We start from the raw sequence: 15,437 nt of genomic DNA, 5'->3' as shown, positions 1-15,437 counted from the left end.
ACAACTTGAAATGTTTTGAGTTTATCAACATAAATTAGCATATAATTGTTATTTGAGGTTGTTTATAATTGATACCTTAAAAATACGTAAAGGGAGGATGTTGTTTCTACTTGATCATTATAGTTCAAGAGACTCTTTGTAGTCTTGTATGTAATGTGACAACAAATCTCTCACAAATCTGCACCGATTCAACCCAAAAATTATAGATAGAAACAAAAAGAGTACCAACATGACCGTAAGTTATCCCTATTTAATTAATCTGCTGTCTCAATCGGGTGCCACCATTAGGCTAAGGTGGCATTTGATAAATCTGAAATTTCATATCTGGAAAATTAAAAAAATATAATGTTTGAAATCCGAAAAGAAGCATATGTGCTTTTCTACTTTTTAAAGGCTCTAAATCCACAAGTTTGTTTGTGTTAGATCAACCATTTACCATATGAAATTTACTGATTTTATTATTTTACCCCTACAACATACTATTTGAAAATGTTGAATTCAATTTGCATTATCTCATAAAAAATAATTTTCAACCTCAAAATAATATAGAAACAATACAAATAATAATAATAATAATAATAAAATGACGTATTAAATTCTTTTATTTATAACAGCCTTCCATTTGTTGGATTTTGATATTCAACATCCCTTAACAGCCTGTTTGGTTGGTGCGACGATCGAGAAATAGTGAGATGTGGTTTCCCAAAACTTAGAATGCGGGGTCGCACTAAAACGGTGCGACCCTAGTGAGAAAGGAAACCATGTGCGAAAAGTACAAGTCAAGCTGGTCGAGGTTCGGTGGAGGTACATTGAAACGGTTGCACTGTAGTGGCATCGTTAGGGATGGAGAGGTCCAGTGGAGGCGCAAGTGATGATAGTCCGATAGAGGCACAAGTGATGAAGCAACGAACACGCGAAAAATACAAGCCAATTTGATCGAGATCCAACGGAGGCGCATTGAAACAGCCGCACTAAAATAGTAGTGGCATCATCAGAGGTGAAGAGAGGTCCGGTGGAGGTGCAAGTGATGAGGCGGCGAACAAGGTATGGTAAAACAGGGGTGGTTGAAATCAAGGAAAACGGGAGGGACAAAGGTCTTGCTATCGTTACTGGTTCAAGTAGCAGAGGCAAGCGAAGAAAAAGATGAAGAAGAGGGAAAAAAACAGAACGAGGGAGGGGGAAAAGAGGGGAGAGAGAAAGAGAGAGACGAGGGAAGATTGGAACTCACCTCATCGATGCCACTAGTTTTGAGTTCAAAAGGAGGAAGATGATGCTGGTTCGAGTTCGAAGGAAGACCATGAACGATATAATAAATCAAGTGAAAAACTTATTTTTTCTGAATAAGGGTATTTTTATAATTTTGGGTATCCTTAAAGGGTATTTTTGTCAAAATATAAAAAATCAAGCAAAAAAATTTTCTCAGCAATCAAACACCAAAATGCCAAAATGAAAAAATAAATTTTTCCTTCTCATTCCATCCTTTGCCATCCCTCCCGTCTCAGCAACCAAACGGACCATAAACGTGAGAGCTTCACTACTCGTAACTCCTAAAAAGTAGGAACTAAGAACAAGAACGAAAAATGGAAAAAACTAAGAATTGGCAATACAAGCAATAAGAAGTTAAGAATGCTGGGGTCATATTTTGATATGGCAAAGTTATCGTGATCTTTTTTTTTTTTTGGCTTTTCATTTACCAGGATAATGCTTTACTAATAAAACCAGACCAGCCTCATATCATATGAAACCACCCCAATGGGTATGGGTACCCATCACACAATCCATACTCATCAACAAATAGCCATCCCTGTGACATGTCCTCTCCCGTTGACAATCAATCAATCCATTTTACTTGATGACTTAAAAAGAACAGAAATGAGAAATATATGACGAATTTTTATATTTTCAAGTATTGGCTTTGGCTAACCCGACACTAACTAGTATAACCACAAATAAATACAAGACGGAATGAAGCCCAAGCATCCTCTTTCTGTTTTTTTTTTTTATCGGCAAACATGAATACTTCCTTGGATCATATATGGAATAAAGGATGAAAACTACATGGAACAAACAAGGAAATCAACATCCAAATACAAGATCGATTAATAGATAAACCAGATCCTGGAAAAAAGAAAGGATTAAACAATAACAGAAAGTTCTAGTACTGAGAAGATCCTGGTGGGCCAGGAGGTTGTTGATATTGCTGCGCTGCTGGGGGGGGTGGCGGCACCACAGACTGATATGGTGGGGGATATTGCTGATAAGGTGGAGGTGGCGGGATATATCCATATGGTGGATAATAAGGGGGATACTGACCTTGATGCGGAGGCATACCTTGGTAACCAAATGGTGGCCCTCCATGTTGCTGCTTCTCTGAACCTGCTGCTTTTGCCTCACCTGATCCGCTTGGGGCACTACCGGACCCTTCCTGAGATGAAACAAGTGCACCCATCCTTTGAGGATCCATTGAAGGATAATAGGTCCGCTCTGGCGGGAGTGGAGGTGGAATATTAAAGTAGTGTATCGTTTGTGGCTGGTCCTGCGTCCCTGGTGGTTGCAGCTGCTGGTTCTGCTGTTGAGATATAACAGCCCTTGGTAGCATACCACCATGTGCTACTGCCTGCTGTCTTGAGGCCTCATCATCTGGGTTCTCCGACTCTGGTTTTGGGGCCTGGGGCCTTCCCCACATTAGCTTTAGTCTCACACCCTTTATGACCAGCTTATTGGAGAGCTCTTCTGCAGCTTTCTCTGCACCTTCTCTTGTTGTGTAGGTTACAAAGGCACAAGCACGCTGAAGAACCATTCTTATAGACTCAATCTCACCATGGGCATAGAAGTGGTCCCTCAGATCCTGCTCAGTGATCCTTCCATCAAGCCCACCAACATAAAGAGTCTTAATACTTTCGTCTTCAGGGGGCACCAAAGATGGCATTTCACCTGCTTTGTTCAGAAGTTTCAGTGCAACTGGATCATTCACTCTGCAGAAATGGAGACAATAATCATAAATTTGACTCAGAGCTAATGCCAAGTTGGAGATCATAAGCATGGCACAAACAGGTAAGATTTGCAAAATAACACAAAAGCTACTACCAATAGGTACTGTTACAGTACACTCAATGCCTTGACAGAAAGAGAATAAAGGTAATGAATTATATTGAAGAAGATGGACTATAAGGATTTGGTTAACCACCCAATGGCAGTTTGACCTGATGCCATAGGCAAAGTTTTTAAGCACATCGAAGCAGGGTTAGGGGAAGCTAATTCTTGATCTACTGTACTGGGAAAAGAGAATATATAATGCAAAAAGAAGTTAAAATTACAAGTAAACCCCACCTTACTCAACTTTCTACCAGGGGGACATGAAGATCAATCTGACATCTTGAGATTGAAACACGTTAACTTGAAGAGTCGACTCGACTTGCAGTAAACTTACTAGCAAATAATTGATTGACCAGAACCTCAGTAGCACTAATTATGTTCACGTATTATCAAATATATGTAAATGCATATGTACATTGTATACAACTGTAAAAATAGCCATGCATACACAACTGTTCATATGTATTATTGATTGGAGAAAAGAACCCCCTAGATTCAAGAGAGCTAATTATCAATTTTACAAGTTCCATGATATCTACCAAAGATACAATTTACAAAAAGGTAATAAAACTATAAGAGAATACAATCTAACTAAATTAGTAACTCATTTATATGGGTATCATAGTTTTCAAGGCGCCAAGGCAAGGGTAGGCGACTGGGGGGGCGCCTTGGCACCTAGTTGCCTAGGCAATGGATTTTTTTATGTTAAAACATAGATCCTAGGGTAGTTCCCTAGGTATCATAACCATAGTTCTTTAATAACTATTCATGATTTTCATAAGAAAAGTATAAATTCCATATTAAAGTATAGAAAATCAACATATTCATGAGAAGAAAAGGAAGAAGGAAAATAAAATTCAAAAAATATAGGGGCTGAACCCTTATTTTTGTTATAGGAAAAGAAGAAAATAAAAAGTATTGGTAGTAGTAGTAGTAGTAGAAGAAGAATATATGGAAGAAGAAAATGTGCTGATTAGATAAAATTTTAAGTTATTCATTACTTATTGGTTCAGGTTTTAAGTCTTTGAGGGTTCAATACAGCATTTAACAATGTTTGTTTTGATTAATCACTAATAAATAAGAAAATAATAAAAAGAAATTAGTATATAAACACACAAAATGATTATTTTAGTTTAATAATGTCTATTTTATAATTATAATCTCAAAAAATAATGAATAAAAAGTATTTTATAGTAGGAAGTAGAAAACTGCTTGGCGATTAGGCGAGACAAGCCTCAAAGGGTGCCTTGTCGCCTAGGCGTTGCCTTGACAACTATGTATGGTATTCAAGTATTAAACTACATACCAAGAAAACTGGTTTTTTTTTTTTTTGATACAATGGGAAGAAGGTATTTATTAGTTTTACACTTTTGCTTCGGGACTCATCCACAAGCAAAAATCTTCTACATATAACTTGCTGGTATTTATACATGTCATCCACAGTCTAGCACCACAATTTTGAAGTAGGTGGGCATTTTTTTTTCATTAAGTAGGAAGACAATTTCAAAGCAAAGAGAACTTTGAAATCCAAGAATTTATAAGCCATAGAAAAGTGACAATGGTGGGGTTGCAACTCGGGTTGGGTTGGATTGGGTTGATTTGATTTGATTTGGGGATTTGTTATGTTTTCAATGGGCCTGAGACCGATGTAGTTGGAATTCTTCAAATCGGGCAACCCAACTTCATGTCATAGTTAATGGGAAGCCATATCAAATTTTAAACATCATCCCTTCCATGATGTGTCTAGCATGTAACTTCAGTAAAGCCAAGGATTATATGCATCCAAGCAGTTTTTCATTTATCACAAAATGTGGTTGTACCATGACTTAGTGCATTCAAGTAAGATATATAAGCACAAAGGAAATAGAAGATACGCTTTATCATACATGAAAATGGGAAGTTAGTAAACTATTCCACATACCCATAGTAACGATCTTTTATATTTTGTTGAGATAACTCGCCAGTAATGGGCATTTCATGCCGATATGGACATTCAGCGCCTCTTGTGCATTCACCACGTACATAGAAACTGCAAACATGCGCTCTGTTTCTTTTGTAATATGGTGTTGTCCTTTGAAGCTTTAAAATAGTGTCATTTGGACGAACCTTTCCATATGAAGATTCATAATCTAAGCCAGCTCTAGCCTGTCAAGTATAACCACACTCAATGAGCATAAGATAATGCCACCATCAGGGGGAAAATAACATTGCATATTGAAATAAAACCATTCCATAAAGCACATCTCAGTATTTCTGTTTGAATATCTGAAACAAAATGAATGCATTTATAAACCCTAAGCAATTGCAAGTATGTTTCGCATGAACTTGTTGTTTATTTAATCTTTTATTTTTTATTGCATATTCAATAAAACCATTCCAGAACAGAAAGCACATCTCACAATTTTGGTTTGAATATCTGAAACAAACCAATGAATCTGTAAACCCTAAGCAATCGCAAGCATGATCTGCATGAACTTGTCATTTATTTAATCTTTTATTTTCTTGATTGGCATTAAAATTCTATCAAAAAAGGGGTCTTTAAAGAAGAAATCTGGCCCTGAAAAACAGGCCCAAAATGAAGATGCAAATAGAGAAGGTAGATAGAAAGGTTTGAGAAAAACAGGACTCAGTGATATGAATGTTGCCCCATTTGAGATCATCTGAGGACTTTCTAAAGAAGAAAATAGGAGCACCATTCAATGGGCCTTCAGATTTTTTTCCTCAGATATGCTCCAAAATACTTAGTTGCTCCTAGATCTTGAAAGATGGATTAATTTCAGTAGACACCGATGTGGGGGTAAAGCCTTGATGCAGCTTTTATATGTTTTATCTCAACTTTGTATAATGAGGATACCATGTCCTCCTTACTTGTGCACTTCTCAAAAAAGTATCAATAAGTTAACTTTCCTATTGATCAAAAGAGAATATTATGGCTCACAGGTTCCAGAATTTTGTAAAAGATACAGCATGCATACTCTCACTTAGATGCATTAGAAAACTAGCAGAAATGAAATGATGATTAGTTTAACATTCTTGAGAATATTACTAGCAGCATGAATCACTTTGACTACTATTTTTTTATTGTGCCTCTAGATTACTCGGTATCAATGCTACTAATAGGGGTGGGGTTGTCACATGGATAAACAAGGATTTTGCCACTAATATCAAACATACCCTGCGGTCATGCTCCTCTGCAAAGTACTCCCTGTTCACATCACTCTTTGGAATGGCATCGTTTGAGTTGATAGCAAGTGCAGTATCACGAACCTGAACTGGCAGCCCATACTCAAGATCCAAGAGACACACTTGACACACATTCTTAAGCTTACTGCAGGTTTGGCAAACCTCTGTCTTCTTAAATCTTGCATCACGACCTGGTCTCCACCTGAAAACCGTGAAAGGCCGTGTACAAATCTTGCATTCCTTATCAAAATCTGCTTTTGTCTGCATGAGAGAAAAAAGATGCAATAGCCATAAGTGAGTGTGCTATAGGTTATTCATAAAAAAAGAAAGTGTTATAGGCTTCTTCTGGACCAACACTAAAATAAAGTTAATTTGACCTGAACATACCAATACCGATGATGTTGCAGATAAAGACTACAACATTAACGTAGCTTTCTGCAATGGCTTCTAGTAGTTTTTCTTTCATTAATGTGGGTACTGGGTAATCTAATGGCTTCTAATTTGTATAATTACAAACGCTATCATATGCACAAAAACTGTCTACTAGTACAAAACATCGAAAACAGAGTCACCGTGTTCTCAGCAATGATCAAAATCTGGATTAAACTACAAAACAATTGGGCCAACGTGAAAAGGGCAAATCGAGCTCTCAATTAACTCGTCTTCCCAAACCCAGTAAATAGGAGGCCCATTTCCCAATCAGTGCATAGTTTGTTAATAACAACTAATCAGCCGGGGTAAAGTGCTTTATTTTACAGATGAAGTAAGACGAACTGCGAATATTTTTCTTTTCCTTCTTTGTCGACCATCCCTAAAGATCAATAACCAAGAAAGCAAATTAGGGTTGAACAAAATAAGGGGAAGATTACCATCCGAACGTAGGGATTGTCTCCGAGGCAGGACTCGCAAATAATGGGGAAATCAGAGCGCTCCCAACCATCTGCCTCTGGATCTCTTAACAATCTGTGCGCCATTTTTTTCTTCTCTTCCTAACGCCTTATCTCTGATACGAAAGATGAAGGCCGGACTTAAAAGAAAGACGGAGACGTGCGTGTCGAGGCCCCGGGACCTTAAAGGGGTTTATCCCGAAAGAGGGTTGGATTGAACAGCATCCCGTTTCGTCGTCGGGCCCAAAAGGGGTCTGTATTCTTCCAATCAGTTCTTTACTTCTTATATACCGCCTTCCAGAATTTGACGACTCAGACCGTTCGTTGATCCGTAAAGCGGCTCGACCACGGTTCAACAGCTAATGGTGGAAAGTGGAATCATGTCACCTCATTAATGACTTCTCAAAGGGACGAAACACACTGGAATAGAACTTCTCAAATGTATTCTTCCTATTCAAAATCCCAAATGGTTTTGAATAATTTCACTGGAATAGAACTTTGAGATGATTTCCGGTAGAGTTTACTGCAACTGGTTCAGGTGGGGAATCTGAATATGCGCCGAATCAAAGGGACGAAACACACTCCACCGCCGCTCTTCCGCCCTCTTCAGAGGGAATGAAGGACCAGGAACCAATGGCGGGAAAGGAAGGCCGCCGTTCTGCTCTTCGTCTCAGGGAAGGGGACGATGAACTGTAAACCCTCGATGACTTCTCAAAGAAGAAAAAAAAAAAAAAAAAACTTCTCCCTCTCTCGAATTCCTCTGTTCTCACCTGTCCCCTTTCTACCCTGTGCGCTCTCTTCTTGCCCGAAATCTCCCCTTAAAGAGGAAAGCCGAGAGCCTCTCCTATTCTCTTCAAAAGAGACTCCCCCCTTTCGATCCCCTCTTCTCTTCCTCTCTCTTGGGAATGGCGCCTTTATTTAACTGGAGGCCAAGTAGACGTGGCAATTGGGTTGGGTGGGATCGGGTTCGGGTTGGGTTGGATTGTCAAATGCTAGACCCTAACCCTAAATATTTGGGTTAGGATTGACCCATGGGTCAATTCGAATCATCCCAAAAATAATTGAAATTTAAAAAAAAAAAAAAATGAAAAATGTCAAAATTAAAAGAATTAACCTTAAAATTCCAAATTTAAAATAAAAAACTTAAACATTTAACAATTTAAAGAGTAAACAATAAAAAGTAAAGACTAATAGAAAAAATTAAAGAGTGGAAACTTCTAACAAGGCATAAATAATCTCGATTAGACTTGACAATCGGGTCAACGGGTTGACCCATGACCCAACCCATTTTTTCGGGTGGGTCGGGTCAGGTTATTTTCACATTTGGGTAGCAAATATGAGGCCCAAACCCTATTTTTTCGAGTTGGGTTAGGTCAACTTTTTACTAGGTCTAAGGCCAAGGAATGTGGTTCTATCAATTTTCCAAAAATGAAAGGGGGGTTTAGGTAAGTCAGGGTTTAAAAGGACACGAGGGTTCAATATTTGGGGTGAAGGGCATTTTGGTAATGTTATGTTTAAAGGGTATTTTGAGGATTTAAGGAACTGGGGTATTTTGGTAGGATTATGGGAATTTTGGGAAATGGGTATTTTGGTAGTTTTAGTAGGAAGGGTATTTTGGTAATTTGGTAAGAGAGGGTATTAAGTCAGAGGGTATTTTGGGAATCAGGTTTTGGATAACTATGGTCAAGGGGATTTTGGTGATTATGGAAGGGGGATTTTGGTAATTTTAGTCTAAGGGGTAATTTGGGTAATTCTATAAGGGGTATTTTGGTAATTTTGGTAAGAGGGATATTAAGTCAGAGGGTATTTTGGGACCTAGGTCAGAGGGGTAGTTTGGGTAATTTGGGTCAAGGGAATTTTGGGAATTTGGCCCACGACATTTTGGGAATTGGGAATTTAAGGTATTTGAAATAAAGGGTATTTGACAATTTTGGTCAAGGGGTATTTTGGGAATTGGGAATTTAGGGTATTTGAAGTGAAAGGTATTTGGTAATTTTGGTCAAGGGTATTTTGGTGATTTTAGGAAGGTTTTAGAAAGAGGGCATTTTTGGGAATTAGGTTGGGGTAATTTGGGAATTGGTCAAAGGGGTAGTTTGGTCAAGGGCATTTTGGTTTGAGGGGTATTTTAGTAATTTTAGTGGGGATAATATGGAAATTAGGTCAGGAGTAATTTGGGTAATTTGGTGGGGGTATTTTTTTTAATTTTGGGAAAATGGGTTTAAGGGGTTGGGCCAGGTTTCTGATCCAATGGTGGGGATTTTTGGGTAAGAAAATGGAGGGTTGAGATGGGTCTGACCACCAAGGGGGTTTTGTGTCCATGGGCTAACGAGATTGACTAAAATGGAATCTTTTTAGGTATAAGGGTAAATGTGGGTATTTTTGGCTAAAATTTGGCAAGGTGGGGTTTTTGGGATTCTGGGTTGATTAGTGAGGTCAGATTGGCCCAATTGGGCCCAGATCAGGCAGATTTGGAAAGGGCTTGATATGGCTAATCTAGAGCCTCAAAATGAAATCTTTGTGCGGTCAAGGGGTAAATAAAGTTTATTTTGGGTGAAATTTCACAAGGTAGGGTTTTTGGGCCGTATGATGTGATTGGTAAGGTTAGATTGAGCCAACTGGGCCCGGATTGGATAAATTTGTAATCCGATCAACCTGGAACCTTGAAATGGAATCTTGGTGCGTTTAAAGGGTAACGAAGGTATTTTGGGTTGAGATTTCACAGGTGGGCGTTTAAAGGGTATGATGGTTGTGTCCAATTCAATGGTTAAGGTGTAAGTGGAAGTCGATCGGGGCTATCAGATAGGTATCGGGTAGGTTTAATGGTGAATTTGAGGGATTTCAGGGTAAAAGTTGGGATTTTTGGGTTTTTGGGTGTTTTGGAGGGATTAGAAGGGTTTGATCGGGTGTTTGGGGTACCTTGGAGGTTCAGGTGGCAGACTGAGCAAAAATCGAGTGCTAGCAGCTGCCCCTCTTTGTTGTGGGGCAGGAAACTACGGAACAACAAAGACCAAAAGAAGCACACAGAGATTTTTGCAAAGGGCAAGTTTTGAAGAGGGATGAGCCGAGGATAGAAGATTATGGCAAGGTGAAAAGGAAAAGTTCTTCTGCAACATTGTTTCATCGTGTTCGGGCCGATTTTATTCTTGGCAAAGCGACCTTTCTTAGGTATTAAGAACCTTCGAAATCAGGGTACATTTGCCTTGAAAGAAAATAAATAAAACGATTGATAATATGAAAACTATTTGGAGAAAAGACCCCTCCTAGGTATCAAGAACCTTATGGAATCAGGGTACATCTTCGAAAACTAGATCTGGGTGCATCTATGAAAATTGGATTAAAGTAAATCTGCGAATACTAGATCTAGGAAGAAAACTGCAAAAACTGGATTAAAGTAAATCTGCAAAAAAACTAGATTAAAGTAAATCTATGAAATCTGAATTAAAGTAAATCTGGAAAAATTTGCGAAAAAAACTGAGCTAAAGTAAATCTGTGAAAAACTTGATTAAAGTAAATCTACGAAATTTGGATATGGGATAAAACTGTGAAACTGGACTAAAAGTAAATATGGGAAATCTGGATATGGGGAAATCTACGAAAAGTAAATATGGTAAACCTGGATTTGGGAAATCTGTGAAATCTGGATATGGGATAATCTATAAAAACTGAATTAAAGTAAATATGGGAAAATCTACGAAAAACTAGATTAAAGTAAATTTGTGAAACCTGGATCTGGGATAAAACTGTGAAAAACTGGATTAAAGTAAATCTGCAAAATCTGGATCTGGGGTCTATATATATATATATATTAAAATTGGTTCTGCCATGTCAGCAGCCCTCTCCTTGTTTCAAACCCCCTTCCTAATTTTTTGTTTTTTTTTGAATTTTTTTATTTTTTTAATTCCACATAATATATATATATATATTTATATACTAATAGGATATGGTTAAATAATAAAAAAAATTAAAACTTGATAAAATGCAAAAAATATAGAAATTAAAGAAAAAATTGGGAACATCTTTAATATCATATATTCATCATATTAGACAAGAATAAGTATGGTAAATAAGAAATACTTTTATTAGTGATGGAAATAGAATATAAAATTTAAAACCAATTGGAAATAAAATTATTTTCCTATTCCCTCTCATTAAGTCTCATATCTAAGGTATATTCTCTCATGAAGTCCTATATTTAAGATATATTTTCTCATCATTAAATTTTATTAATTAAGTCCACAACATTGATTTTAATAGTATAAAAATAAAACCATTTTCTTCCCTCCCGGTAGTGGGTAAGCAATTCAACCATTTGGGTCAAATGGGTTAACCAATAATGTCATAATTAAATAATAAAAAATCAAAATAAATAATATATAAAAATACAAAAAGGAATTGAGCATATATCTAATATTATATATTCATTATACTAAATAAAATTAAGTATGAAATGTAAGAAATATTTTTATTAACGATGAAAATGAAATTACAAATCTAAAATAAACCTTGAAATGAAATTAAATGGTTCATAGTCAAATAATAAAATTTTTAAAATAAGAACAAAAAATCACAAAATAAAGAAAAAGTAGAGAACAATTTGGGCACACATTTGATGCTATATATATAAATAAAATAAAATATTGGGTCCATCTATAATATTATACATTCATTATATTGAACAAAAATAATTATTATGCATAATTTTATCAATGATGGAAATGCAATAATAAATGGTTTGGGTGGTGGGTTCAGAAAGTATAGTAGTTCTTGCAACTGTAGTGACGAGTACAAGGAAACTAAACAAGATAATTGTATGTGTTCATGACAAAGGGGATTGTTTAAATGGTTACGATGAAGGAGACAATAGAGGAAGAAGAAGAAGAAGAAGAAGAGAGAGAGAGAGAGAGAGGATTTTTAAGTGGACCCACCTATTATTTTTTCCTTAAAATTACTTATAGGTTGAAAGATCCATATTATTATTTTTTTGTTTTATTAATAGTTCATTATAATTAATTATTAAATAAAAATATTAATTTTGTTTTATTCTTGATCACATGTGAACATGTGAGAATTTTTAAGTGCGACCCATGTGTAATTTTTCTTTTTTTTTTTTAATTCAGTAGTACCACATCATTAGGCATTATTATTTTATTATTTGTTTAGTAGAATTGTGAACATCTTAACATTGTATGCTTTTACCTTAAAATGGCCTTTTCACCATAGTTTGAGGGCAAAAATGGTTATTTTGAATATTTAGAGTCAAAAGTGGTCTTTTTTGCAAAGTTCAGGAGTTGTCAAAATCAAAATTCCAATATTGTTTCAGCTTCAACCACAAACCATGAATACAAGGGTATCCCTATTACCAATATAATGTCTTTATATTGTACCCTTTTTCAATGGGAGGTCTAGCCTCTTTGAAGGAGAAGACCTTACATGCATACTAATAAGAGAGCTATGCATGTGTAAATGACAACATGAAGAAAAAAATTAAAAATAAAAAACCCAAAGTGAGAGGACAGTTTTTTGGGTGGAAGAGAGAAAATAAGAGTTTTAGGGAATGGAAGCAAATTAGGAGAGGGATGTAGTGTAGTGATTGATTATAGAGATTGATGGAGAAGGAGATTTTGACCAAGAGGGAGAGTGAGGGAGAAGAATGAGAAAGATTGAGGGAGAACAATACAGAGAGAGGTTTTAATTTGGCTACAGACCGAAGCAGAGAGAGTGGGGGGACAGAGGGAGCGGGAGATCGAGAGATGAATGTGATAGTGAGAAAGAAGGGAGGGAGATCGAGAGACAGAGGGAGTAGGAGAGAAACTGAAAACCTATTTTCGATATAGGTTTTTTGTTGTGTCTAACATGGAATAAGAATCCCATGTTGGAAACTACCACATAAGCCTCTGATGACATGGCGGTTTTCAGAGTTTTGTTGGTTTATGAACCAACCTGCAACCTAATTTTAAATGTACAACCGACTTTGAGTATAATTTTCCCTTTAAATTATATATTTCATTTACATTATATAAAATATATTTTACTTATCACATTTAATTTTTGTTTGTCTATGGTATCATTTTACTCAAACCACTAACCCACCATCTAAAAATAAAAATTGTTTGATTTCTAGGTTGACAATAAATTTTGTATTACATTTCCATCATTGATAAAATTATTTCTTATGTATAAAATTTATTTTTGTTCAATATAATGAATGTATAATATTAGAGATGTACTCAATATTTTATTTTTTATAAATATATAACATTAGATATGTGCCCAAAATTTTCTCTTATTTTTTTTTTTATTTTTGTGATTCTTTGTGTTTTCTATTATTAAAAATTTTATTATTTGACTATAACATCATTTAATTTCTAGGTAGATTTTGAAATTGGCTTTTCATTTTCGTCATTAATAAAAATACTTCTTACATTTCATAGTTATTTATTTTAAATTTTTATTATTTAATTATGACATTATTTATTAATCCATTTGACCCCAAACGGTCAAATTGCTTGCCCACCACCGGGAGGGAAGAAAATGGGTTTGTTTTCAAATTACTTTTCAAAATATTTATTTTTATACTATTAAAATCAATATTGTGGATTTAATTACAAGAATTTAATGATGAGAAAAATATATTTTAAATATAAGATTTAATGAGAGAGAATAGGAAAGTATTTTTATTTCCATTTGGTTTTAAATTTTACATTCCATTTTCATCATTAATGAAAACATTTCTTATTTAATACTTTTTATTGTTTAATATGTTTGTTAAAAATGTTCCCAATTTTTTTAATTTTTAATTTTTTTAATTTTTTAATTTTATTATTTAATCATGGCAACATGGATTAACCCAAAATGATTTAATTTCTTACCACCACATAGATGAAAACACTATTTTTTCTAGGTAGATTTTAAAGGTGTAAGCTTTTATGTTATTGGAATTATTAATTTATTAAGAATGGATTTAATTAATAGAACTTAATGATGAGAAGAAATAAAAATGATTTAAATATATAATTCAATGAACATGAATGCAAATTAATAACTTAAATGTTGGATTTAATGAGAAGGGAATTGAATGCATTGAATATTTTTAAATTACCTATTCTCAACCCATTTAATATCAAGAACCAATTACCCTATTTGCCCTCCCTTTTTTTATCATTAAATTTAAATATAGAGGGGTAAATATTATCTTTAAAAAATCACAAAAATATTCTTGAGGTCATTTATATATATATATGGTGATTCATGGCAGCATGATCATTCAGTAAATGGTATCCCCACGAGCGACATAAAGTAAGCGTGTGAAATCTATTGAATGGTATCATTCGTTTAACCTCCCCTAGCCTCCGTTGAAATTTCTCTACTACCTCCATTTCCTTCTTATCGTCTTCTTGTCTCCTCATTGGAAAAGCTAACGGAAAATCCGATTCAAGCCCTTTCTCACTATTTCTCTCATCGTTTCTTCCTAACAAGCTTTGTCTCTCTTTGTCAACACTCCTCAGTAGCCTGTCCATCCAACATTGTTCACTTGATAAGCCGAATTGGAGTAAATCCTAGGAATGATCTCTCTGGTTTACTCCTCAATATGTTGATCGCTTTGCTGCCTTAAACTGTTCCTAGGCATGTCTCTATCTTCCCTTTGTCCCTTTCTCTCCCTAAACTTATGTCTTCCTAACCCCGCCCATTATTTCATTGGTCTGGCTTTCAATTGCAAGAATATCCTCATGGTCCTATCTTCATCTCTCTCTACAAATGTTAACCATTGCATGCTTATAAGGATTGTTGAATCTGTTTTAGGATTTGTATGTGCATTGTCATTTTAGGGTTTTGTTTTCTTTTTGTTTAAGGGTTTGTTGAGGGTTCGATTTCTCTTTCTTGCATGGTGTATTTTAGAGGCTCATTTTTCCTGTTGGTTGCAGATTAGGTCGAGCTCCAGTCAGGGGTGATTTTCCTCTTTGCTTCAGTTAGGGTTTAGGTTTTCTTTAGTTCGGTTCTCTCTTAGTCAACATTGAGCTTCAATTGGAAGTTTTTACTACACTTGAAATAGCCTTTGTTCAAATCCCATCTTTTACTTTAGATTTCTTCTCGTTTTCAATTTCTTGAAATGGCTTGCATGAAGCAAGGTTTTGAAACCGATGCATTCCAAAGGCAAGGGTAACCTTGGTATGTTCCCTTTGCATTTCAATTTTCTATGTATTCTGTTTTGTGTATGACTTTATGATGTTGTTATTCGTGCATTCTGGGCATGCAAATGGATTTGAAGTGGGG

At 35.5% G+C, this 15,437-nt stretch overlaps 1 protein-coding gene across 1 annotated transcript; it reads right to left on the bottom strand.

Annotated features, from left to right (window-relative positions):
* Nucleotides 1-1,884: 1,884 nt before the first annotated feature.
* Nucleotides 1,885-8,059, bottom strand: LOC104601197 (zinc finger CCCH domain-containing protein 40-like). Its single transcript, XM_010264451.3, has 4 exons — nt 7,149-8,059; nt 6,271-6,540; nt 5,018-5,241; nt 1,885-2,975 (listed from the first exon to the last, which is right to left on the bottom strand). The coding sequence occupies exons 1-4, from the start codon at nt 7,251-7,253 to the stop codon at nt 2,156-2,158; spliced, it is 1,419 nt and encodes a 472-aa protein (XP_010262753.1). The 5' UTR covers nt 7,254-8,059; the 3' UTR covers nt 1,885-2,155.
* Between the last annotated feature and the right edge of the window lie 7,378 nt (nt 8,060-15,437).

This window comes from Nelumbo nucifera, chromosome 2, assembly GCF_055504915.1.
Source record: "Nelumbo nucifera cultivar China Antique chromosome 2, China Antique-T2T, whole genome shotgun sequence".
NCBI lineage: Eukaryota > Viridiplantae > Streptophyta > Magnoliopsida > Proteales > Nelumbonaceae > Nelumbo > Nelumbo nucifera.
Note: the sequence above shows the minus strand (reverse complement) of the source record. Positions and strands in the feature narration are given on the sequence as shown.

Excerpts from the sequence above, each read along its gene's own strand:
- LOC104601197 (XM_010264451.3), bottom strand. The coding sequence starts at position 7,253 with ATGGCGCACAGATTGTTAAGAGATCCAGAGGCAGATGGTTGGGAGCGC. Across the intron at positions 5,242-6,270 it reads CAGAGGAGCATGACCGCAGG|GCTAGAGCTGGCTTAGATTA; the intron begins GTATGTTTGATA and ends TATACTTGACAG. Across the intron at positions 2,976-5,017 it reads ATAAAAGATCGTTACTATGG|AGTGAATGATCCAGTTGCAC; the intron begins GTATGTGGAATA and ends CCATTTCTGCAG.